Source organism: Cheilinus undulatus, linkage group 12 (assembly GCF_018320785.1).
Source record: "Cheilinus undulatus linkage group 12, ASM1832078v1, whole genome shotgun sequence".
NCBI lineage: Eukaryota > Metazoa > Chordata > Actinopteri > Labriformes > Labridae > Cheilinus > Cheilinus undulatus.
This window is the reverse complement of record NC_054876.1, coordinates 18,507,780-18,533,912: the sequence shown is the minus strand read 5'-3', so window position 1 is coordinate 18,533,912 and position 26,133 is coordinate 18,507,780. Positions and strand designations below refer to the sequence as shown.

General features: G+C 39.6%; 1 protein-coding gene across 2 annotated transcripts in view; it reads left to right on the top strand.

The window, feature by feature from the left end:
- Positions 1–26,133, top strand: part of atp2a3 (ATPase sarcoplasmic/endoplasmic reticulum Ca2+ transporting 3) — a 124,540-nt gene that overhangs the window by 19,912 nt on the left and 78,495 nt on the right. For both annotated transcript variants that reach the window (XM_041801272.1, XM_041801271.1), the window contains exons 2-3: positions 17,108–17,125; positions 17,476–17,558. In XM_041801272.1, the coding sequence (XP_041657206.1) occupies positions 17,108–17,125; positions 17,476–17,558 (101 nt within the window). The remainder of the gene's footprint in view (positions 1–17,107; positions 17,126–17,475; positions 17,559–26,133) is intronic.

The window sequence follows — 26,133 nt, the reverse complement described above, 5'->3', positions numbered from 1 at the left end:
TAAATATAAAATAGCTTTGTTTATATATTGTAATAAATTCAGACTTAGACCACAAAAACAATGAAATTACCACTAGTTGTGCAGCATTACTGTCCAGTAAGGAAATACTCAATAATGACTGTGAAAACCCTGAAAACAAACAGCATAATGCACACTAAACTCTCTGCACAGGTGTTGGCTTTCCTCTCAGGTGAAGCTGTGTGCAGCTGCAGTGTAAATTCAGCAGGCAGTGTCCTGTGCAGCATCATTTGGAGTCTCTTTTTCCCTGACCACAGCTCGATGACATCAGAAACAGTTCAGCCAATCAGCAGCCTCGCCAGCCCTTGAGCTGAATCTCTCTCGTCTTTTTCTTTCTTAATTGGCTAAAAAGATAGAATCTCCACTTCCAAAGTAATTCTCCTTTTCTGACGGGACAGACTCATAAAAAGAACTTATCTCAGAGCAGCTCTGGCAGCTGATGGTGTTTCCTCTGTGTGAGGCCAGCTCTGAAGAAGTTTCAGCTTGATCGGCTTATCAAACATTAAAGCGATAAAATTGTATTAAGCGGGACATCCCATCAGTTCCCTTCACTTTGGTCTCTTCTATTCTCTCACTGAAATGAGAGCATTATTGCTTGTCTTTGTCCAGAGAGCACTGCGCTGAAGTCAAAGTCATTTCAGCCTGAGAGTGTGAATGTGTCAGCAGGTTTCAAACACTGGCCGGGTTAGTTTGGAACAGTTACTGCAGAAAGTGAATGGAGAACATTTACTGTCACTATGTAGAAAGGTGTTCTAAAAACATTCACACTGAAGACAAAGAAAATGTTGAGACAAGCTTTGAGCTTTTTTGTGATGTTGCAAAACATTTTCCAACAAAGTTGAAATTGACTGGGCACTTAATATTCCACCTAATAGACGGTAGCTTTTGCTGATGTAATGACTTTAATGATGCGCCAACATCTGGATTTTTATGGAATCAAAAGATAAAGACCGCTTGAAAACTTCCTCTAATACAAGCATTTTATGGCTCAATTTCTACCATAATTTTTGCCAATGTGATGGTGGTACATTTATGTTCTTGAATTGTTGTTGGCTTTTTTTGCAGCAGGACTTCAGGGATGCCAATACTGATCTTTGGTTGGTTCAGACACTGATATATAGCCTGTCTAACTCTTGGATAAAGTGCCTTGAAATTTTGTCCCCAGAGGAAAGAAAAGTGACTTTGGTGATCAGAGTTTAGTTGAGAGCTACCAGATGATCAAAACATGACTGATGTCGTGGGTTAAAAAGACTTGTTCAAAAGTCATGGTCTCACGAAGATGTCCTTAGAGGATTTATTCAATTGATTTTGGTGATTTCTTTAAATTTCTCTCAGTCTGTCAGTGCCACCACAAGTTTTTTTTTTTTTTTTTTTTTTTTTTTTGTGGCATTTTCACAGTAAAGGGATGTCATGCATTGGGCCATGCAAATGTCAATACAATGCTAATATCTTCCTATACTGAAATGCTAATAATATTGTGCATCCCAACAAATGTAAGTACTAGGGCTCCAGTGACAAGTGTGGTGTCCTATTTGTAAAAGCTCCTGTGAAGATGGTAAAATTTGAAACAGTACCAATCAAGAGTCAAATGAAAGTATGTTATAGTGCTGCAGAGAAACCATGGCATACAAATCTTGTTTGCCTAAGTTGGTGGTTGTGTGTAGACCATGAGAAGGTTGACATAAATTTGTGATACAAAAATGATAATTTCTTGCAAAAGAGAATTTTACTGCGATATAAATTTCTGTTAGAATCGTCCTGTGATGTTATTTTCAAAATAAGGTGGTTTTTCTGAGAGTCATTTCAATTTTCCTGTCCTAACACTAGAGGACTTCGATAAAACTTTGAGAAGACTTCTGAGTTTTTAGTCTCACGTGCCATATTATTTGAATGATTGCCTATATTAGCTGATACCAATATTAAACCCATATATCCCTAGAAATGTTTCATCTCCCCTTTTCTCTGGCTGTCTAAATATCTTCAGAAATAATTACATTCCTTGTTTCATTATTAGTTATTCTTTGTATTAATTGCTTTGCCCATATAGCCACCCTTAAATGTTAAATTAAATGATATGGTAAACACTAAACAAGCGAAACCTCACAAAGTCACTATTAATGACATTCCCAGGAGGACTTTAAATTACAGGAACAACCTTGTTGTTTTCTGTATACCAGTGGTTTACAAAGTGAGACGCAGGCCTCCCCTGGGGGCGCCACAGGACATAAAGAGAGGTGTGGAACCATAAACCGGTGATTTGCTTTTAACTTCTGCTGCGTATGGGGCAAATTGGACAGATTCATAGTTACTATAGAGACTATGCTAGAGTTGACTATTAAAATTAGGATTTTCCTGCACTGGTCCTGATGATGCTCAACAGTCACAGGGTTTAATTAGCAAAGATGTACAAGCTAATTATTAAAGGCTGTGCAAACCCTGGGGTTTTACAAACACACCAACTCTTGTGAACAAATCAGGGGGATTTTTGACAAGAAGTGAAAGGAATTTTGATCATTGAAGGTAACTGAGACTTTTAGTGCCTTTAACATCAAGACAGCCTGTGCAACAGCAGGTTTTTGTCAACAACAGTGATCAAAAGCAAGTACCAGGCAAGGCTGAAGGTGTGGAGGATGATCTGCTGTTATGCAATCCTGCATCAACTGCATAGATGCAAACTCATAGTTCCCACTTAATCAGAGCGCAGAGTAGAGGAGGAGTTCGTATTGGCACTAACTTCATCACTGAAACCAAATAACTGATAAATAACCTGGGAAAGATGGATGTTTAAAAAAATATCACACTTTCATTGGGGTGGGAGGTCCAAACTTTGAAAACCCCTGGTGTGCACCATTACTTACAGTTAGGGATGCACGATATTTCACGATTGCAAGACATTGCACGATTTTTGCCGATATCCAATATGCAGATATTTTAAAACACATTTTGTCCAATACCGATATTTATTTATATTTTTTCCACTGTAAAAAACACCTATTCCATCCTGTACTAAAAATATATTTTTTTAAAATATTGGTAGTCTATTTAAAAAAAAAAAAACTGACAAAACATCTGATTTTTACTAGAAATGAAGGATGTATTTTTTTTTTTGTTTGTTTGTTTGTTTTTTTTTTAAGCAGCCATACATTACTGAAAAGCTTACAGTGATGTCTTTGGGTTACTTGTGCATTACGTGTATTTTTGACAGTGCAGCCAAAGCCATCTGCATCTTTGAGGGTAATAAAGTGCAGCAAAACAACCTGCTGACAGTGAGCTCCACAGTGAAAAAAGAAATGGCAGAAGAAGAAGTCTGTCATTGCTTTTGCCATGTTTCGTGCACTGTCACGTAGCAAGACATGCACGTTCTTTTTCTCTGTTTTCCATGTCCGAAACATGTTACCAAAAGCAATGCAAAATTAAACTGGTGGTGTTAAAGGCGTGTTGTCGAGTCTTCCTCGCATCACATGTACTTTACAAGCGATGCAAACAGCTACTTTGCTGTCTTGTTCCCACACCTCAGACTTCTCCCACACAGGCGACATGTTGAGTTTCTTGTTGGCGCACGTCTGGCGTCATCGCGTACCCCTTATTATGACATCACATTATTGGCTGTACAGATCGGCGTAAATTTTATTGTTGGCCGATACGATAATTAACCTTATAAGCTATTATCGGCTGATACCAATATACTGCAGATGATATCGTGCATCCCTACTTACAGTCCCATTAAGTTTAGTCATATAATTCTATTACAGAAAAGCCAAATACATAATGCAGATGCTGAATTAGACTTTTTAGATGTGTTCAGTACAATGGCGTCCAGTCCATGCCATCCTTTTAGTCTGGAAATTGTTCCCAGTGACTGACAGATTTTTAAAAAAAAAATCCCTGGAACCATGCCATGGAAAGTTGAAAATGTTCTTGTTACTGGGGAAAGTTCCTGTGATGGAAAAGTGGCTGTTGTCATTGTGAACATGTAACCATGATTATTGGTGTTTTCACACATGCACAAAACTCCTGAAATGTCTTAAAGTATCTGGATTGAGCTGCATGGGTGAATGTAAAAACACTAGTTTCCACCCTGACTTTACACCAGATTTCCCTGTCAAGTAAGGTTTCTGTGTGACTTCAGGGTGAGCCAATGTGTAAATGTCCTAAATTTTTTAGGAGTACATGTGTAAAAGTAGTGCATGTTGGTATTTGGAAGATAGCAGTTTTTATATCCTCAAAAAATGTGCTTGCAAAACATTTGTTTGAATGTTGTGCTAAGTGCAGAAACTTGTATGAGCTTTTAGGACCTTTGATGACTGCGTTTAGTCCATGTTGTAGTTCCATGTTCTTGTTTTACTGCAGAGAAATGATGACTATTTCCTTCTAGACTGTTTTAGAGGTTGAGTACTCCTTAAGATAGCCACTGACACTCACCCACTCGACACGGCCGTGAATGACTTCCTCAGAGACGGGAAGTCCTCCCTTGACATCTTCACTCAAATGAAGGAAATATTGACTCAGTGGACTGCAGATGTCTCTCCTGCTGTTACCTGCTGTGCCCTCTTAACATCGGAGATAATAAGGATGGAGAGGGAAGCATTTCCAATTCCTTTTTGATATGGTTAATGCATTCAGACCACTGGGAGAATACATTAGAGGGAGAGCGGATATTGGAAGCTATAGTAGACTGTTATTAGAGGTTACATCATCAGGATATTTATAGTCCTCTGTTACATTCTTGTGGTTTGTTGATGGAGTGGGATCCTGATGATGCACTCTACAGAAGTTTTAAGCCTGTTTAGGTTAGAATTACTTCCTCTAAAGAGAAACAGCATATAATAGAGGCGAGACCATCGATAATGTCTCTAAGCTGAGATAAACACGTTTACCTGAGGCTAATGTTAGCTCGTATGCTAATGTTAGCTAGTATGCTAATGTTGACAGAGAACAAACACAAAGTCTGTCCTCACGAATAAACAACAGGTGTTGACAAAGACATTGTGTCATCCACACTTGTTTTTGTGTCTGCTTTTGTTTACTCTCTCTGCTGAACATCACAACAGCAGGTTGTTTAAAGCCTCTTTTTTCCTTACATCTGCTGTCAAATAACTCTCATTAGTTGGTTCAGTGCTCTCTTTGAACACAGGATTACTACAGTGATATTGTGTAGTAGCTGATATGTTGGTGGTGTCACAACAAATAAAAATGTTTACAATCTTTTAACACTTTTGTCTGAGTCAAACCTTTACATGATAAGGTCTTAGACCAGAGGCTTTCAAACACTGAGGGGCATGAGAGAACCTCAGGGGAGATGCAGTGTTTGAAAACATAAACGGAAAAAAGGTGACGATGGTCACGTACGTTATTTGGCAGGAGGCTAAATGAATTGCGGTCACAGAAAGCCACTGAGACATGGAGTTCTATAAATGCCAAGCCAACTAAAGAATATTGGATGTAAGCTAAATTCCAATATCATGCATCCATATTGAAAACAGCTGATTGCTCCTTCAAGATGGGGAGCATGTCTTTTGGTAGTGACAAAAAAATCAGATCATATATACAAACTGTCAAATGAGGTTCCTCAAGAGGCTCAGCTTTAGAGATACGGTGAGAAGGTCAGATATCCTGAGGGAGCTCACAGTGGAGCTGCTGCTACTTTGCATCAAAAGGTGCTAGTCAATGTGGTTCGGATATCTGATCAGGTTGCTTATCATTGGAGGCCTTTGGGGTGCATCCAACTGGGAGGAGACCTGAGGGTAGACCCAGAACATACTGGAGGATTTTATATCCCATCTGGCCTGGGAACAACCCCAGGATCCCCCAAATGACACAGGGGAGAAAGAGATGTCAATAACTAGTTGAGCCTGCTGCCACTGCAGCCTTACCAGGGATGGATGGATGGATGGATGAATGAAGAGAAAACCAGGATGGATGGATGGATGGATGGCTGGATGGAAACCATGGATAGATGGATGGATGAATGAATGAAGAGAAAACCAGGATGGATGGATGAATGAAGAGAAAACCAGGATGGATGGATGGATGGCTGGATGGAAACCATGGATAGATGGATGGATGAATGAATGAAGAGAAAACCAGGATGGATGGATGGATGAATGGTAACTCTGGATAAATCGATGGATGGATGGAAACCCTGGAAACTCTGAATGGATGGATAGGTGGATGGAAGGATAAATGGATTCATGAATAGAAACCCATGTTCACCAGTTACCTTGAAAAAAATCTAATCCAGACTGGATGGTTGTCATCCCCTAAACCATCTTTACAGCAGCTCAAAGTTAGTTTACATGTTGTTTTTGCCTGTTTCCACATCTGATCTTGTGAGAACAGACCTGTGATAATTTTAACACCATCCTGTAGTGAGGGATTCAGCAGCTCCTGAGAGGAACTTTTACTTTGTGGACAATCTTTACAAACTGTGGAGAAAGTATTGCTGTTGTTTGTAACAGTCAAATATATCATTGCTGTTAATCGCTTCAACTGACTCCTAACCTGCAGAAGCAAACCCAGACATTAAACAGATAGTCAAGTCTTCACGCTGATGGCCATCTTTGCTCTTGTCTCATAAAAATATCAGCATTGATTTTTGTCTTTTTAAAAATCTTCTAAAAACTCCTTACAGGGCTTTAAGTTTCCCTACATGGGTACAATGTGGCATGTTATGTTGGATTTTGAACCTCCTGTAGACTGAGCCTGACCTGTCAGTAGCACAAGTCTTACTCCCCGCACCCTCTCAGCTTGTAGCTCACACTTCACCAGCTGCTGTTTATAAGGAGGTGTGCCTGCTCACCTGCATGCTACTCCTCCTCCTGTTAGCTGTGTGTTAGTGATCTGCAGAAGCTTGAAATGAGCTTATTCCCTTCAGAAAGTTTGTGTGTGGGTTTTTGATGCCTGTATCAAGGCCCTGCTGATTGCATAACTGTTGTTTTGGTTAATTTTGACAGACACTGGCACATTACCTCATGAAATGTTTTTCAAGGAGGCAGCATGAGCCAAGTCGTCATGGTAACTGCTGAAAACTTTCTCATGTCTGAAGTTTGCAGAAGAGGGTTTTGAACTCAAGCTTGTTAATAAGACTCAACCATGCTGTGATGTTCATGGGGGACAGGTAATCTGAGCTGTGATTTCTTGATGGACTCAGACAGGAGCTTTAGGGCTGGAAAAAATGTGTAGTTTTTAAGATTTTTCGGTATGTTTTAAAATGGGATGACACTAGTTTACATCGATGTAGCTGATGTTGATATTGGTTAGAAACGAATAGATGTCAGAGCTTATGCTCAGTAAAAATGTTTACAAGTAAGAACCTCTAACAGCTTTAAGCTTATTAACTACTAGACAATCTATTTGAAGTGATTTGTCTAAATGGGAAATTATTATTGAATTTATTTAATTGAATTTGCGAGTATTTTATCATTAATGAAAGTCGAGTCTTATTGATACCACTGCAACAAAACTAGAACTCCAGACACCCAATTTTGGGTTATTTTTTGTTTTATTCATCAAAAAATGCCCCAAAACTCCCGCACTCTGTCCAAGTTGCTCAAATGTATTGGCAACAGGAAGTTTCCCTCCCCCTTGCAGAGTGCTGTAATACTGCAAAGTTTTAGCAAATATTAATGACTAAAGAAGCAGTTTGGACCAAGGACTTCTATATCTTACTTATATCTTATTTATATCTCATTTCTACTGCTATGATCATGTTGCCTAAACTCAACTTTGAAAGTCTTAAGTAATGGTTGAGATTTTTAAAAAACACAGTGTGATGAGTTTATCTGTAAAACTGATAAAGAAACAAGTGATAAAATGGCCCAATTAGATTTTTTTTCCGTTTAATAAATGTAAATAAATACACTTCATTGATCTGGTTTTGTTTGATATTATTTCTTAATTTAAAAAAACGCAGAGAGAAATAATATCATATTGTGCGTGATTCTTTCTAATATGTTCAGCCCTTATTCAGTCCATGAGGCTCAGCATTAGTTCATGCAGGACAGGGTAGTCATACACACAGCCGTGATCCGCTGACGGCCAGCTGATTCCAGTTATCGCCTGAAAGCTCCCACAGCCAATCACAGCTCTTTCTCTCAGCACAGCAGTATATCTAAATATGACGTACTTCTCACTAATCCCTGCTTGCATTAATGCTGATGCACCATGCTACTGCTGTTGGCAAAGCTTAACCTCCTCCACCCCATCCTCCTCCTTTATAGCATAAATCTTGTAGCAACCCTTATATTCAGACTCATGCTACTATGAATTAATTGCTTTTGAACACATTTTATTGTATACACATTGCCATGAATGTATCTACCCATATTGGGGGGATGTCTGGCTATGTGCTCCCTGCAAAGTCAAAACATGCTGGTTGACTAACCCAGGGAGCGTCTTTTGAGCGGAGCTGTCTCTGCCAAGTAAAATTGTACATTCATTTTGCAGTAAAACACGCTTATCATACATTTTTGTACGACAGGTGTTCCAGACATTTACGAAAATGCTTCCAAAAAGAAGACATTTTCAACGGGGGCTTTGGAAGTGACTTTTCATTGCAGTATTTTTTCCACATTTTTTTTAAAATTATGTTTATTTGGGCACAAACATTCTTCCACATGGGGACCAGCCTCTTAAATTGACACACCAAATGGACAATCTACTGCTATTTGGTGCTTGATTGGTGTTAATTTTGGACTCTGGTTTGAATTTTTTCTTGAGTTGATGAATTTATGGGACTATTGCAGTGTGGACTCACAAGCACAGATGAACAGAGACAATTCAGAATAGATAATGCATGCAAGCATTAGACCCTGGCAACACATCACTCCGACCCTCATCCACCTCCACTGGCTCCCTATCAAGTCCCGTATCAACTACAAAGTCCTCCTCCTCACATGCTAATCTCTCCATGCTCTGGCTCCCCAGTACCTTTCTGATCTCCTCCATCCATACACACCATCCCGCAACCTTCGATCTTCAGACACCGGCCTACTTTCCATGCCCAAAACCAAACTCCGAACCTATGGAGACAGAGCCTTCAGTGCTGCAGCTCCCACCCTCTGGAACACTCTTCCTGCAGACATTTGTAGCGCTCCGTCTCTGGACATTTTCAAAAAACGTCTCAAGCACCACCTGTTCACCACAGCCTACAGTCTTCACTAAAACACCCCTTACACTCATCCTACCCCTCACATAGTTTGTCCATGTATATGTGTTCCTGTAAAGCGTCCTTGGGTTTCTTGAAAGGCGCTATATAAATTCAAGATACTATTATTATTATTAAGCATTATGAAATATTGTAATCCATCAGCATGTGTTGAATCATGGATGCCATACCAAGTGATTCAATTTTATACTGGTCATTGTGGCATCCCTAGAGACTTACTTAGAAGGGTTTTCCTTGATTCATATCAAGCTCTATAAATCTGGTTTTGTTACATTGATTGATTATTTTGCTACATGAATAAACATTGAGTTATACTGTGTGTATTTCCATTTTGCTGCAAGTATTAAGATAGAATTTTTAGTCCTTATCGCCCAGCCCTGTAAGCTTGTTATGAAATCCACTCTCTCAGCAGTTGATTTGCAGTTTGCATGGAGACAGATAGATGTCCAGTTTCCTCCTTTCCTTCCTGACTCTCTGGACACACAAACCAGCTCCCTGCTGTTGTTGGCAACCGTCTCCAGGAAGTGTCTCCCCTCTCTGCTCTGCGCTGCGTGTAAACAAGCTCTTTTATTCATTGTCTGGGCCATGAGAGAGGAGGGGGAGAGCTGGGGAGGTGCTCTGGGGACAAGGAGAGAGGGAGGTGAAGTCAGTATTCAGGAATGCGCCTGGGCAAGCCCCCGGGTTGACACAGCCCAGATGACTGTGAGGGAATCCTTGGCAGAGGGAAGCCGGGGAACCCCGTCCACCACCTCCAGCCCTCTCCCTCCCTCCCTTCGCTCTCTCTCCCCTCTCGTCTGTCTCGTCCTTTCACTCAATTCGTCTTTGTCTGCAGCCCTCAGCCAGCCTGTCTGCCATAAAAACATTATACAACCATGGAGGCGCAGTAATGGGGAAACCGGCTTATGTCAAGCTGGTGGAGCATGGAAAACAGCAGAACCCACTTCTCCACATTTCTGGGCAGAGTGCAGCCAAAAGTCCCTTGTGAGTTCAACTGTGTCCAACCTGAACTCTGAAAAGCTTCCAGAAAGTGAGTTAGAAAAGCTCTTCACAATGACTCATCAGCTGTTTTTACACAGGAGGAGGACGGTCTCCTGTGGAGCTGAGACACAACCCTGACCCAGGGGTCAATCTTCCAAAAAAGGATCTTTACGGAGGCGTGATAGAATCAAAGAGCTCTGTTCAAACGCCTTTTTAAGAATTTCTAATAGCGTCTTTGTAGTGCCACAGTCTGTTTCTCGTCCTGCTTTTATTACCAACCAAATTAGGAAACTTATTCCATCTATCAGACAACTTTTCATTACCTCTGGCAGAGTCCGCACTCTTCCGACCACCCAATAACAACATTTGCGAGTGCTGGAAGGATCCCAGTGCTCTTAATGTGAAATAAATTTCTTTCCGCCAGTGGCACGTGTAATGCAAGTGGCTGCTAGAGTTTTCTTATTTTGGAAGGCGGCTGTAGACTCGCGTCATGGCCCTTCCTCTTTCCAGCTGCTCGCTCTCCCCACAGGGTCACGTTTGAGACTCGTGTAGCGCAGTGAGGCCAAAACATGCAGAGAAACACGAGGTTTCCACTGATTAAAGGAGAACTCCCACTCTTCCAGAAAAAGAGCAAAAACAAAGACTTTCATGGCAGAAAAATGCTCCAAACCGAGCTGAAATCTAGTCAATAACAGCTTTGCCATCCCTCATGGAGCTCTGCAGATGTGATGGATGCTGTTTATGACGTTCCAGCCTGTTCGGCCTTTGTGTTGGACTTGATGTTTTTCTGACAAACGCAGTGACTAATCACATCTGTGTCTTCTCGCTGACACTGATCAACAGTACTTGTCAATAGGAATGTTTTTAGAAAGTGACTGATGTGTTTTCTACTCGCATCAGTGACTCATGTGGTGGGTGATGTGAGATTATCAAACCATCAGAGAGAAGATGCTCAGCTTATCCTAAAATACCCCCCGAATCACAGCATCTATTTCAAATAACAGATGGGCAATGACCAGATGATGTGAAGGAAAAGAAGCATCATATTGTGTTTGCAGAGGGAGCTTAGCCACGTACTGATGTTAGAAATGAGGTTTAGTGGCTCTGATCACTGAGTAATGAAGTCGGCCTGTTCACAGGCTGAGTCTGCAGCTTGAATGTCAATGACATCAGCACAGTCTGATGGAGGCAGAGCGCTGCCCGGACCAGCTGACAAAGGTTACCTACCGCTTTGAAGTCATTTCATTTGCAGCACCATCTACTGATAACAGTGTTGTTTTATTCTTTTTCAAGGTCTTTTTGCCTCCATTGATAAGAAAGCTGAATAGGGAGAGGAACTGTGGGGATGTGGGGAACCTGTGTGTGACGCATCAAGGACTGAAACCTCTATATATGACTCTTCTCTGACTGAGCTAAACCAGCACCCTGAAGTATTTTCCTTCTAATCATAAGAAATGATCAAGACAGTCTGGCTGCAGACCAAAACTGTGAGACACCACTTCTGTCAGGACATAAATGCATGCAAAAAAAAATCAGAATAAACTTACCGTTAGGGTTAGGGTAAGGGTTTAGGTAAAGCTTATGATACCAAAAGTTAAAAGTCTAAAAGCTGACCTGCAAAAACTACAACACTGCTAAGGCTAGTGTTGTAGTTATTTAGTTAGCTAAGGCTAATGAAGCTTGTCTCAAATTGCATACTTATGTTAGTATACTGTAGTACAGTACACTTAAGTGCTCTGTACTTCGTTTATCACAGTGGGTTAGTATTGTCTCAAAATGCGCAGTGCCATTTTGGGCTAACAGGAAGTGACGACCGTTCAGCTTCCTGTTTTCTTCTTTTACTTCGTTATGAATAGGAGTTAGGCAGTTATGATCGAAAGTTGATGACTATTTTCACTCACTATTAGTTTCATCCAACTTGTACTTCATGTTCACATTACTCGCTAAAAGAAAATGAACTTATTTTTCCTTAAATGCCTTTGTCTTGATAGCAATCTGCTGCCATTGCTAGTAATACATTAGTTAGCTAGCCAGTGCTAACGTTAGCTAGAGCACTAGCTTGCGAACATCATAGACATAATATACATAGACGCCTCATTGACTGGGTGGATGTATGTCGATAATGATGCCATATTGCCAGAGGCAAGTCCACTGTGTAAGGCAATACAAGAGGATGAGGAATCTGTGAGATTTAGGAATAAAAAGCACAAACGATCACATTAAACTAATTTTAATGAATCGTTTCATACTCAGTGATTCATATTCAAGTGCAGATAATGAAAACCATTTAGACAAAAATTAATGAGATTTTATGAGTAAAGCTAAATGTATTCTATGTGTTGCATGTTCTCTGTCTTCCTAATTTTGTTGGTTTGAATCCACCAGAAGAAGTGCTGCTTGATTTTCGAAAAAACAAAAAAACAAAAAAACATAATCCTGATGTATAGGCTATGATTAATATTTAGATCACTTTTATTATGCCTAAATACTCATTGATTTTACAACTTCTACATCACATTTGTGAACAATATTTCTAAAGCTTTACTGCTGATAACTTCTAAAAAGAAATAAATAAATGAGAAATGAAAAGTATAAAACATCTTAAAAGAATTATAGGATAGAATAATACATTTAAATATGAACAGAACACGTCATGTGTCAGAGTAACTGTTTAATCGACTAGCTTGTTTTTATGGTTATGGGAAGCTAAAGTATTAATTGTAGCCCAATCAAATACCTAGCACTATCTAGATCTTTATTTTCTTTCAAATTAAAACAGGTTTATAATCAGTAAGGAATTAGAGAACCCTTGGCTTAATACAGTACAAATTACAAAGTGAAAGAACAAACAGTTTGGTGATAAACTTCTTAATATTTAACCTTAACTGGGATACTTCCACAGATAAAGCTACAAAATTGAAACTCCTGAAAACTGAAAATGGCCTCACACTTATCAGAGATCACTGGGCTTCAGTTAGTCATTTTGTACATGCACTCCTGTATATTGCTTTTAGCACTAGGCAGTCAGTATCATGCAGAATCCCCAAAGTCCAGTTTGTTTTACTAGTGTGAATGCTCCATATTGTCCTCAGACACAGTACTCTTTGAAAAAGGTGGGCTTTAGTATGATACATTTGTTTGTGCTCACAAGCATGTTACAGGGCCACCTCTGACTAAAATGACTCAAAATAAGTCATAAAGTCAGAAAAGTTACCATCATGTCTGTGTATTTCTCCATTCTGATGACTCAGTAATAGTGTGTGTGAATGGTTAGTATGGTATCTGTAATCAAGCCTGGTTGGGCTTTAGGGACAAGCGAGCTTTAACATTGTAATGGGCATTCAGCCCTAGTGTGAGAGCACCCTTAATGTTTAACAGAGTTAGACACTGTATTTCACAGAATCAGATCCGTGAAGCTTTATCCTACCTGAGTCATGGCTTCAGACTACACTGGTGTAGCACTCATTGAAATACTTTCTGTCCCAGCTGTGCCATCAGCAGCCCTATCACCGCCCCAGCAGCCACCATCATTTTCTGATGTGGAGTTTCAGGTCTTATCTCATTACTTCACAAATCTCTGCGTGGAAATAAATCTTTTTGAAGGGATAGGGTAAGAGCTTAGATACCAAACACAAACTGTTCTGCTGCTGTCCCCTTACAAATCCAGTGTAAAGGGACTGAGTGACTAAAACGCTATAAAGGTGGAGCTAGACTCCATGGCAGCATTACTGTAGGGCTTCTTTCATGGTTTCAGCATTGCTATGCATACAGTATAGAGCTTGTTACATTAAGATGCAATCTGTTACTTGTCTCGAAGTTATTCCTGCCTGTAGGCAACAAACTTTTAAGCCTCCTCTTCAGAGTGTCAGACACATCCAGTCGATAGATTGCCCTTGGACTTATTTTAATGCCGTCAGCAGCTTCAACTTCACTGAGATTCTATATTTCCAACACTGACCTGTGGTACACGGTCCATCAATTTTTGCAATAATTTAACAGTACAACTCTGTTATGAAGACTGTTTGCACTTGTTTTTAGTTTTAAAAGGTGTGTTTTTATTAATCTATTTATTATGTAAAAGTTTCATCTTTTAATTACTTCTCTACACAGCTGTTCAACATTTTAGTTCATTTTTACTGCTTTAAAAAAGTAAAGTCCCAGGTGCATCTTTTTAAAAAATGTTTGAGAAAGTTTTCATTTCTTTAAAAGTTGAAGCTCGTGCAAGGAGTTGTAAATTCCTGTATAGCACAGACTGACGATTACTGATACATGGTACTGATATATGGCCTGCAAAAGCAAATCTAACTATCATTATAAAGAATTTCTCTTTCTGTTGTTACTTTTAATGTCTGAAACCACTGCTAGGCCTAGGCATCAAAATAAGTGATTAACTGCACCCTGCAGAAATAACTTTCATTTACATTTTCATTACTGAAATGTGTGGCATGATATTAGTTATCAGTGGTTATCAGTTGTGTCCAATCAGTTTTATGCTGGTATCTGATATATTTAGGAGATTTTAATAAAGGAGATTTTTACAGGGTAGAGAAAGTGATCTATTGGACAAACTTTGATTTGATTTCATGATCAAATGTGAGAGAAAATGTTGACATACTAGGAGGGTTGTACCCAAAGACTGTGTTGTTTTTTCAAACATTAGTGTCAGTATCAGTCCTAATTTTTACAATTGGTGCATTGCGAGTAAAATGTGCACTTTTTAAAAAGCTTACATCTATGCTCATTTGCATCCCTTAATGCTCAAGGTTGATAATGCATTTGCTTCCAGTAAAGGATTCTAAAGATATCAACATTTTTGAAAGTATGATACTTTTTAGGGTGCACCAGTTAACATCAATGTCTGCTCATATCAGCCCTCCAGAAAAACAAATAATGTGTCATGAACAGATATTAGTAGCCAGTGTTAATCTGCTTTGTCTAATCAGTTTAATGCTATCATCTAGTTTACCTAACTGTGGATTCAGAGAGGATTTTTTTATTTGGCAGGAGAAGTCGCCTGTTGGACAAACCCTTATCTGTTTTAAGGAGCAATGCATCATTTAATCAGCATGGTATCGATATCATCAGATATGAACATTTCAGTAGATGTTTCCAACAGATACATTGGCTATAAATTTCGGCCAAATGCACTTGGACTGGGCGGTATTCATTTTTTGATACTTTCATACCCTCCCCAGATTTTACCTGGGTAAACCGTATTAACACCAGGTATTTAAAAACCAAATTATAAAAGTACTCGTCAGCATATATGTGCAAGCACAGTAGGCAGAGCGCGTGCCTCTGCAGGTGTTTCATTTCATCCTTTATCAAAATTCTTGAAGTCTAAAAAATTATCATAGACATATGCTTATCATACAGCACCATCTACATGACATTAATTAGAGCAATACTGTGACTATTTTTAATACCTTAGGATACGTTTTTACTATATTACCACCTATTCCTTAAATGCACTAATAAGGTTTTGGAGTTTTCGGCAGGACCAACAGACTCATGTCAGCTGAAGTCCGTTTTTTATTTTTGTTCATCCTTCACCTTTGAAGTGTATTTTAAGGACTGTAGCTTTAGTCCCAACCTACAGGGACATTTATATATTGTATTAATGCCAATATTGGCTAAAATTAATTTACAGATATCTGCAAATCAGATAATGGCACAAATCCAATAACATGCATCCCTAGTTTTAGGTCAGACAGGAGAGAAGATGTTGTCATAGCGATGAAAAAACCATCAGCATTGACTAAATTGTTATTTTAAACACGAGTACTGGCCACGGTTTCACAACTGATGCTTTTGTAATAGTTTTCAGTGCTGTGTTTTTCGAAATATTTCGGCCTCTCTGTTGTATTAATTATCGGTTGTAGAAAGAAGTACCAAAACTTTTACAAGCCACTACTTCATGGGATCTATACATCGGAGAGGATTGAACCAGGAACAATGTGATTTTTTGTTGGTGCAGTTTAGACGGTGTAGAGAAATCTGACGTGAATTTTTGTTAATTAAAGCAAGAATTGACACAATATCTGCGACCTAGGACTCACATTTTTCTTGTTGTGGCATCTTAACAGGTGTTATTATTTATTTTTTTTTTTTTTTTACTAAACTCTCAGCCAAGTTTACAACCTGGTTTGTGAGGACCCTAGTCTGAGACCCCTGTGTGGCAGGGGGGCAGAGATTTCAGGAGGGTAGGCAGAAGGTCTGTCTACTCTTTCTTTCTCTGCCACTTTCTTTGGTCGTGGTGGGCCACAGCTCTTCTTAGATATGCAAATGGAGCCTCAGTGGAAAAAAAGGTTGGGAACCACTGCTTTAACTGAGTCTAGCTTTGACCACATCAAGCTTCATTTTAAGAGAACACCCTCTCACCTTCTTCATTGAAGATATATTGAGTCCAATCCCACCGATGATTTTAAACCATTCAGAAGCTGAAGGCCCATCAGTGATCCCAGATAACCTTTACAGGAGCAGGATATGAGCAATCAAACGGGTATCAGAGGCCTTGGTTAGGTCTTATGAAGCTGTTTGTTAGAACGCTGTCAGTGTGGACCAGGTTGTTCAGAGCGTGTGCAGCTGAGTATATGCTGTCGGCCTGAGGCTGTACTAAAGGATCTGAAAGTGGAATGAAAGACATCCAGAAACTACAGGAAGCTGTCTCAGTAGCATATCAATAGGCTTGCATTTGTAGTTATTTAAGATGGCAACAATACAACAGAAGCTAATGACCTTCAGCTTGAAATGCAGTGTTTTTGTTCTGTTTTTCTGCTGTGACCTCAGTTATCTGCAGAGAGACGTGTACGTGCCAGTGCATTTTAAAGACATTCAGAGTTAATCAAATAAATTAACTATTTTTTGTCTCTCCTTTCTGCTTGTCCTCTCTGTCCGGGCCAATGCTGATTCCTTTACATCCGTCATGGTGTGGCATCTACACAGAACTCCCAGCTGAAGAAGGTAAATATTGATTTTTTTGTGTGCACTGCAGGTCCTCCTCCTTTTTTACTACCTGACTAACTGTCTCTAGCTCTGAGCTTTTTTCATTCTGTACACTGAGGGCTAAACTTTGGGAGGGGACACTCCTGCAGCTTTCAAATCCTGCTCACATATCCCTGCTACTCTGTAAACATGGGGATTGTGTTTTTTTTTTACAGCAGCTTATCTGTGGCAGGAAAATAAAGTCAATATATCGTACAAAAACCTATTCACCTTTAAGTACAAGAGCTAACTCTGAATCCCGTAGTTAAAGCCTGAACTTTTATTTCTCTTTCATGCATAAAGTCCCATGACGTGTTTGAATTTTCCAGGGAAGTCCCTGTGGGAGCTGGTGGTGGAGCAGTTTGAGGACCTCCTGGTCAGGATCCTGCTGCTGGCTGCCTGCGTTTCCTTTGTGAGTACGACACAGCTCATTAAAAGTCCACGAGCCCTCATCCTATTTGTTCTTCATCTTGATTCTCAAATGTACTCCCTCCTGTGGGACTTAAAACCCAAATTGGACACTGGTCAGGAAATTGCAGCATAATAGAATCCTCCATTAGCTTTAGGGAGCAATTATTCCCCTGTTAGAACACTGCTCGGCTTAGTTAGAGCTCCCTGTTCATGGGGAAACTGGTGAATTACAGGCTTTTACACAGTGTTGGTGGGCAGAAGAGGCAAAAGTACACAATCTTTTGTTTGTAGAGTAAAATCTATATAGGGTACCTTTTAAAGCTTTTATCATCTTAAAAGTTGGCTTCGTCTTAAGGCCTTTGCATACTGAGTCTTGTAGCACTTTAAAAATGAAAATAGCGCTCATGTTGTTCTGATTATTTTTGCACACGAACACCATCAATTTTGTACTTTTTACAGAACAGCTTCAATTTTATGCAAATTTTCACATCAGTCCAAGTAATCTAGATGGGTGATCGATGGTTCAGATCAGCGTTTCCCTTTCCTTGTTGCTTGCACTCTAGTATTTTTGAAGTTGGGTCGTTTGAGGTACCTAGCCGTATTAGCCTCCAGTGATTAGCCTCCAGTGATTTCAGTGATTGCTGCTCCTTTAAAGGGATACTTCAACATTTTGGCAAATTCGCCCATTGCCAGAATTCCTATAGTCTTACGAATAGGTTTGTTACCTTCAGTTGTCGGTGCAAGCTATTTTTAGATGGCTGCTGCCGAGTTCGGACCTGCTGTGCCAACTTAATGTAAGCAGACGGTATTCTGGCTTTCCCTCATCAAACTCATCAAATACACAATCCAACAACTCCAAAACGCTCTCATGGACAAGTTGTGACCTGCACATTCACCACACTATGAAATAATCATGCAACATTACGAGACGTAAAGCTAAATGCAAAGCTGGAACTACACTCCAGACATGGCTGCTGCACTGTGTCACTCTGCCCAGTGGTTTACTCAAGAAATAGTTCAGAGTATTTGCTTCATGTGGCGTAATGTTACATAAATATACGTTATTATTTCATAGCGTGGTGAATGTGCAGGTCACAACTTGTCCACTAGAGCGTTTTGGAGTTGTTGGATTGTGTATTTGATGAGTTTGATGAGGGAAAGCTGGAATACCGTCTGCTTACATTGAGTTGGCACAGCAGGTCCGAACTCGGCAGCAGCCATCTAAAAATAGCTTGCACCGACAACGAAAGGTAACGAACCTATTACTAAGACTATAGGAATTCTGGCAATGGGCGAATATGCCAAAATGTTAAAGGCTCCCTTTAAGAAGGACTCGCTGGTTGTACCGTCCAAGAAATTAGGCTATATAGTGTAACAGATGAGTACAGTTTTTCTCCAGAATTTAGCAAGTTTTGGGTAAAAAAACAGACCACAAAAAAATGTTGGCCTAAATGTAAGCTTTATCAAAGACATTTGAAGCATTTTATTTCATACCCAGAAAGCATCTGTGTTTTTGTCACTATTTTGCAATGCAAGCACACATAACTATTAGCCAAAGTCTGCATTGTAAAACAGTGACAAAAACACAGAGGCTCTCTGGCTAAAAAATTAAATGCTTCAGAAGTTTTCGATAGTGCGTATGTTTTAGCCAGTATTGTTTTGTGGCCAATTTTTACCAAAGACTCGCTAAATAAGGCAGAGAAACTGTACCCATCTGTTACACTGTATAGCCTAGCTTAGCATCCTGGCCAGTACAACCAGCGAGTCTGTCTTAAAGGAGTAATGCTCACTGAAATCACTGGAGGCTAATGCCACTACTACTGCTATGTACCTCATACATCCCAACTTCAAAAATACTGAAATATTCCTTTAACTATTGATATTTAACAGATAAATGCATATGTTTGTAGCCTGCTCACAGGTCATAACAACGACTAAATAAAAAGTTGTTCTTTGTCGCCTCAACTTGGCTCAGTGCTATGATGCATGAGCCAGTGCTGTATGAAGCTCTCTGTCAGGATGGATGCATCTAGCTGTATTTTAAAGTATTACAAAGCCTCACAGGCTCGCAGCACGAAACAATTTGCCATGTTCTATGAATTTTCGAAGTAATGGCAAATAAAAACTCAATGGACTCAGCCTGCAAGGTTTGAGTGTGTGACGTTTTTTTCCGATTACAGATCAGAAAAATTGTGTCTGAAAATAACAGACCAGTGTCAGCTTGACACATGCTGGAAATAAGCACAGCGTGTACATTTCTTGATGTTCAGATACTGCAGAGGTGTCAGTGTGCAGATACACAGATGAGTGTTATCAGTAGTGTTCTTTGAATTTATTACAAGACAGTCGATAGTGATCACTGTTTCTAGACACTTCTAAGGTGACTGAGAGGAGGCTATCATGATGATGAAAGGATCCATTTTATAAACTCTATTTGCAAGATAAACACAGCAGGTTAGACCGTCTTACCTCGTTCTGAATCCTCTTGCCAGGGTTCTCCTGGGAGGCTCCTTGAAGCATCATCAGCTACTCGGTTTCACCTTTTCCACAACAGCTCTATGATGAAAACTTACCAGGTTGAATTTTCTAAGACCTGTATTTCTTCTGCAGACTATTTCAGGATTACACCAGCTGAACATCAGAGGCAGGTGTCTTAGAAGGTCTTCATCAAATACCCAATGTAACCCGATATCCAGTCCTGATCACTGCCAGACCTGTTGAATCAAGAAACCCCTCAAATAAAACCCCTCTGACAAAGTGAAGTAGGCTCACACTGAAATGTTTCAGATCATAAAACAATTTTTGTTATTAGACAGTATAACCCAAGTTAATATTAAAAGCAGTCTTTAAATGTCGTCTTAATTTATTAAGGGAAATAAGCCATCCAAACCTACCTGGCCCTATGTGAATAAGTTATTGCCAGCAATACATTATGCCACAGCTGAGAAACAAAGTCACTGACATTTATCAGTCTAGTAAGGGTTAGTGAAGCCATTTCTTATGCTAGGACTCCAGTAAACCATGATGAGAGGCATTATCCACAAATGGAGAACACTTTGAACAGTGGTTCACCTTCCCAGGAGTGGCCAAAAAAATTACTCCAAAAGTGCATCAACAACTCATCCAGGAGGTCACCAAAGAACCTAGAACATCATCTAAAGACCTGCAGGCTACGCTGGACTCAGTTGAGGTCAGTGTTCATGATTCAACATTAAGAAAGGGACTGGTCAAAAATGGCATCAATGGGAGTGGGCCAAGGCCAAAACCACTGCTGACCAATGCAAACATGGTAGTGGTAGTGTGATGGTCTGGACAATGGACCACTTGCCGTAATTGATGGAACCATGGATTCTGCTCTCTTCAAGTGAATTCTGAAGGAGAAAGTCCAGTCATTAGTTTGTGACCTCAAGCTCAAGTGTACATGGGTTATGAAGCAGGACAATGATCCAAAATGCACCAGAGAGCCCACCTCTGAATGGCAACAAAAGGAAGGTTCTGGAGTATCCTAGTCAAAGTCTGGACTTAAATCGGTTTGAGATTATGTGGCAGGACCTTTAACAGTCCATTCATGCCCAAAAATTTTTCCAATGTGGCTGAATTAAAACAATTCTGCAAAGAAGAGTGGGCCAACATTCCTCCACACAAGATGTGAAAGACTAGTTGCAAGTTATTGCAAATGCTTGCTTGCAGTTGTTGGGGTGGTACAACCAGTTATAGTGCCAGGTAGGTTTAGGTGGCTTTTTTCCCTTGATGATTTAAATAATCATTCTCTAGAGCTTGATTTTACATAAAATCTTACAGGCTCATTGAAAAACGACCCAACAAATCACATAGAGGTGGAAGAAAAAAATCACAGTATCTCAATCATTACTTAATAAAGTGATACAAACAAGGTAATTGTTATCATCCCAGATTTTCAGAATAAGTTTTACTCAAGTTTTGTGTTTTGTCTTTGTATATCTTGATTTGTCATTTCTACTGATTGGTGCACCTAAGAATCATCTTTCCCATGTATTTTCAGCCCATTCGTTTTGGTTGAAATAACATTAGATGTTGCAAGAACGATGAAGATGCAACACAATACTAAGAGCTAAAGGAAGGAGCCTGTTTTAGAAATGAAAAGAGAAGAAATTCTGGATATTTGTGGTTGTTTAAACCACAAGTTAAACGTCAAGGGTAAAGTACGATACTGAAGTGAGGACAGAGAGTAGATAACTATTTTTAAAAATAATATCTACTTTATTACCTCTACCTCTCCTAAAAGGAACAGGGTAAAGCCCTTCTGCTGTCCTGTAAAAATAAGAATTAATCATGAGTTCATCTGCTGCTGCAGCTCATACTGTGACCCTGCTCTGTGAAGGTCGTACAAGGGTGGAGAGGGGGAATCCTGCCTGCATAATGACTTTTTTCCATCTGTTACGGCACGTCCCCGGTGTCTCAGGGTGGAATTGCTGTTTCTATTTCTGAAAGTAGGAAAATTTGCTCTAAAAACGTATATGACACAATATATCCTCTCTGGCTGTTCTCTTGTTGGTGAGAGGTTTTTAAAGGGGGCGTGGGCGGGATGTTACTGCAGGACTGTTCAGCGTGGGCTCACTTTCCCTCGTTTAAATCAGGCTGTCCTTACTTTAAAAAGCTTGTTTATAGTGGAACAAGGCCTCTGTTCCCCTCCTGCAGATTTGAAAGCTTCACTATGTCATCTCTGCCTGCAGTGTTTTCAGCTCAGGATCCAGGGTGACCTGATCTGACTCCAAATCTTTCACATATCCCTCCACAATTTGCAGATCTTGTCTATTCAGGAATTATATTTATTTAATCCTCTGTAAGTTTTTAAACTTTCCTATTCACTGTCTGTTTTTTGAGTGTCATGTATAGTCAGGGAGTGGCAGAAAAAGAGAGTGAAAGTGGAACCGCACCCTGAGACTCATTTGACTGATATTTTGAATATATTCAAACTGAGGAGATGAGACTCTACTTTGCATGAAACAAAAAGCTTATTATCAGACCCAACATGGCATATTAGGCTCCTTTATAATTTACCCTCAGCGGTCATTTTATTAGGTACACATGTTCATGGTTGCAGATATCTAATCAGCCAGATTAGCTTGTTGATGGCGGGGGAAGGAGAATGGCCTGACTTGTGAGCTGATAGAAAGGCAACAATCACTCAAATAACCACTTGTTACATGCAGCATCTATGAAGCAAAATGTCTTCAGCAGAATTGGCAAAAGACTACATCAGGTGCTACTCCTGTCAGCTAAGAACCGGAAATCGAAGCTACATCTCACCAAAATTAGACAATAGAAGATTGAAAACAATGCCTCATCTGAGTCTTAATTTCTGCAGCAGCGTTTGAATGATAAGGGCAGAATCAAACAAAAACGATGCAAAAGTCTACCAAGGCACATCAAAGTTTTTTAAATCACCTTTCCTCCTTATTCTGTTCCTAGTTTGAACTTAAGCAGATCATCATCATCATGTTTACAAGCCCAAAGGCATTGGTTGCTGCCATGTGATTGGCTGATTACTTAAAAAGCAGTTGAACAGGTGAGCCAAATAAAGTGGTTGGTGAGTGCATTAAGCTCCTAATAAACAATGCTATGAATTTACAGCAGAAAATGAAAAATTCAGTGAAATCAGATGAGTTAGCTTCAGACTAAAACACACTACTCAACACTTGAACTACTGTAAAAAGAAACATTTTCAAGTGTCTCAGTCTTTATTTTGGAGTTGTATTCATATCCAATAAAACTACAAAATTTATGCTACAAGTTTAAGAATGCTGTTAATCCCTAAAAATTGAATCGATTATGAAATTGTCATCTTGTACCATTGATCTGACATATTTTTTTATCCCTTTTTTATTCTTAACTCAGACTTACTCAAAAATGATATTCAGTTTAAAAAACCCTGAAATTTGTTAATGCTCTAATAGCTTTTATGACTATGTGCATCTTTGTGTTAATTTGTGTACTCCTTTTGAATTTTTTTAAATATTATCTTTTTGGCTGTTTGCCTTTGTTTTGATAGGACAGCTGAAGAGAGTTAGGAAATACAGGGAGAAGGAGAGGGGGAAGACATGCTTGAAAATGCCAAGGACTGACGACAGATCCTGTGCAGTGAGGACTTTTTGTACATGGCTGCCCGCTTCACTACCTGAGCCAAACAGGCACCACTTTAATAATTATTCTTAATTGTGATAATCACACTTTTGGAAGCGCACCCTTTCCACCTTCCTTGGTTTACCGATGTGACAAGTTCACTCTGTACTCATGGCTGGATGGAGCTTGCCACTGTTGTGCAGTGCAAAAATAATTATGGCCTATCTTTCTGTGTTTAAAAGCATGCAAAACATCAATTCACATTCTGAGGTCCTGTCCGGTAATATTTTTAGATTATTATTTCAAATTTATACTCTGAACAAGGTAGAAAAAGAGAACAATTGCTCACAGAGGGAGTGGAAAATAGAGAACTTCAATTAATCATCCACCTGATTTGACTCAGTTTACCTGTGCAGTGTGAAAACAATGCCTCTCTTATTTTCAAGACTTCAATCATTTCATTTAAAGATTGAATGAAATGCCTGCTAAAGAGCATGCTTAGCTCACTTGTGCAGGCTGCTGGTATGCTGTAGTTTCTAAACACCTAGCAGTAATACTGTATACCACCAGTGTTCTGCTGAAGACTTAAAAAGAGGAGGAGTGGACACTGATGAAGTGGATAACAGCGTGGACGACTGGGAGGAGGAGACCATGCTTTTTTTTTTTTTTTTTTTTTTTTTTTAATCAATAAAGAAATCATTCCCCTTGGAGATCTTTTTTGAAACATTTAACAGAATGACATGGACACTTTCTCTATGTAAAGTGTCTTGAGATGACATTTACTGTTTATTGGCACTGTACAAAGAAAGGTTAAACCTTGCAAAGCAGACGGATTGGCCAGGTTGATTTATCTTGCAAATCTTCACGCTGAAGCATTTATTCCGCATCAGAGAATAATTGGACCAATCAGCATCCTCTGAGGAGAAGGATGTGGTATCTACGGTTGCGGTTTAGTTAAAGTGAATGTAAGCTTGTGACAATGGCTGGTGAGGAGTTAAGTGTGGATCTAACTACAGCCACAATTCTATCAGAACTCACCAGCATTTCTTTAATTCAAAAGTGCAAATAGCTGCACTGAAAGCTTGAAAGATTTTGATCTACAGACTGGCTCCACTGATAGTGAAGAATAAGTGTTCACGCAGCGACTGCTGCCTGAGCTTGCTTAGTTGACCTCTCTGCAGTGGTGCATGCCTCCTACATTATGTGTTTTTACTCTGATTAGCTGGTAGTTAATGGGACTTGTTTGAAAGGTTCTGTCCCTCCCAAACACATGGATGTTAAATGAATCTAATGCCATAGAAATGTCAAACAGTCTATCTGGCATATCAGGTTAAGATTGATAGTTTTAATTGATTGATTGAAAGTAAAGCACATTTCCCTTTAATGCACTTTATAAATAAAGTTTGACTTGACGACCTGAAACAATCAGAACACTTCCTCCCTTTGAGCTGGAGAAAGAATCAGGGCTGAACTTTAAATTTTATTGTCCGCATCCCCTCATCACCAAGAGGGGGTAGAGTACAGGAAGGGCTTAAAAGTCAAGCCGTGGTCAAATTAGATAACAGGCCTTTTCAGTTTAAAGAAAATTTATCAAAAGGTGACCTTAAGAGTGTTTTTCCTGATTAGTTTGATATAAATTTTCCATTTTGCTCTTTTGTTCTAAAACTCTGGAGACGTTCATGTGCCATCTGTCTGCTATCTGTGTTCAGTTTGATTGTGAGGACAGAAATGTTTTATTTTGGTGCTGAAATTCAGTTCCTTTTTTTCTTTTGAACTGTCAAAAGCCAGAAGATGAATTTCCTCCTCATGCACACTGTAGAAATTTCTCTGTTTGAGCTTCCATTCAGAGTGAAGGCAGCAGTTGGATATCGAAGCCATGCTCTGAATGAAGAGCCTTTTGAATCGCTCCTCACTGAGAGGACTGCCTTTGTTGCCCTCAGCTCAGTCAGTGGGGGAGATTTAGCGTCCCAAATGATGTGGAATGATGAGCTATCGACCGGGCTCAGGCTGTGTGACGTGCTCTCCTCTGCTCAATACTCTGTGGAGAATATACTCTTTTATCATTTGATAAGCCCCATCAGATCAGGGAGATGAAGATCCACATTATCTCCAGCTTTCTCTTTGTTTCTTTCTAGTTTCTCTACCATTGATAGCACAAACGTGGAGTCAGTTTTTATGTTACAGTGTGGATTATGATTTCCACAGGATGGTCTTTGTTGCTCATTATAACAGCTGACAGTAGATGCCATTTTGACACCTTCTCAGAATCCGTTAAACTCAGCTGTCATTATAAACTATTTATGGCTGTAGAGAGGTGACAACTCTAGTAACACAAGAGTGATTGGAAAGAATATGTGCCATCTCTGTGGAGATGCTATTGAGACCTTAACTTTTAATTAAACAGTAACTAAACCACAGTACTTGTGAGGTGCAGCTACCCTGGAATTTAAAAATGACTTTAACACATCATAGAG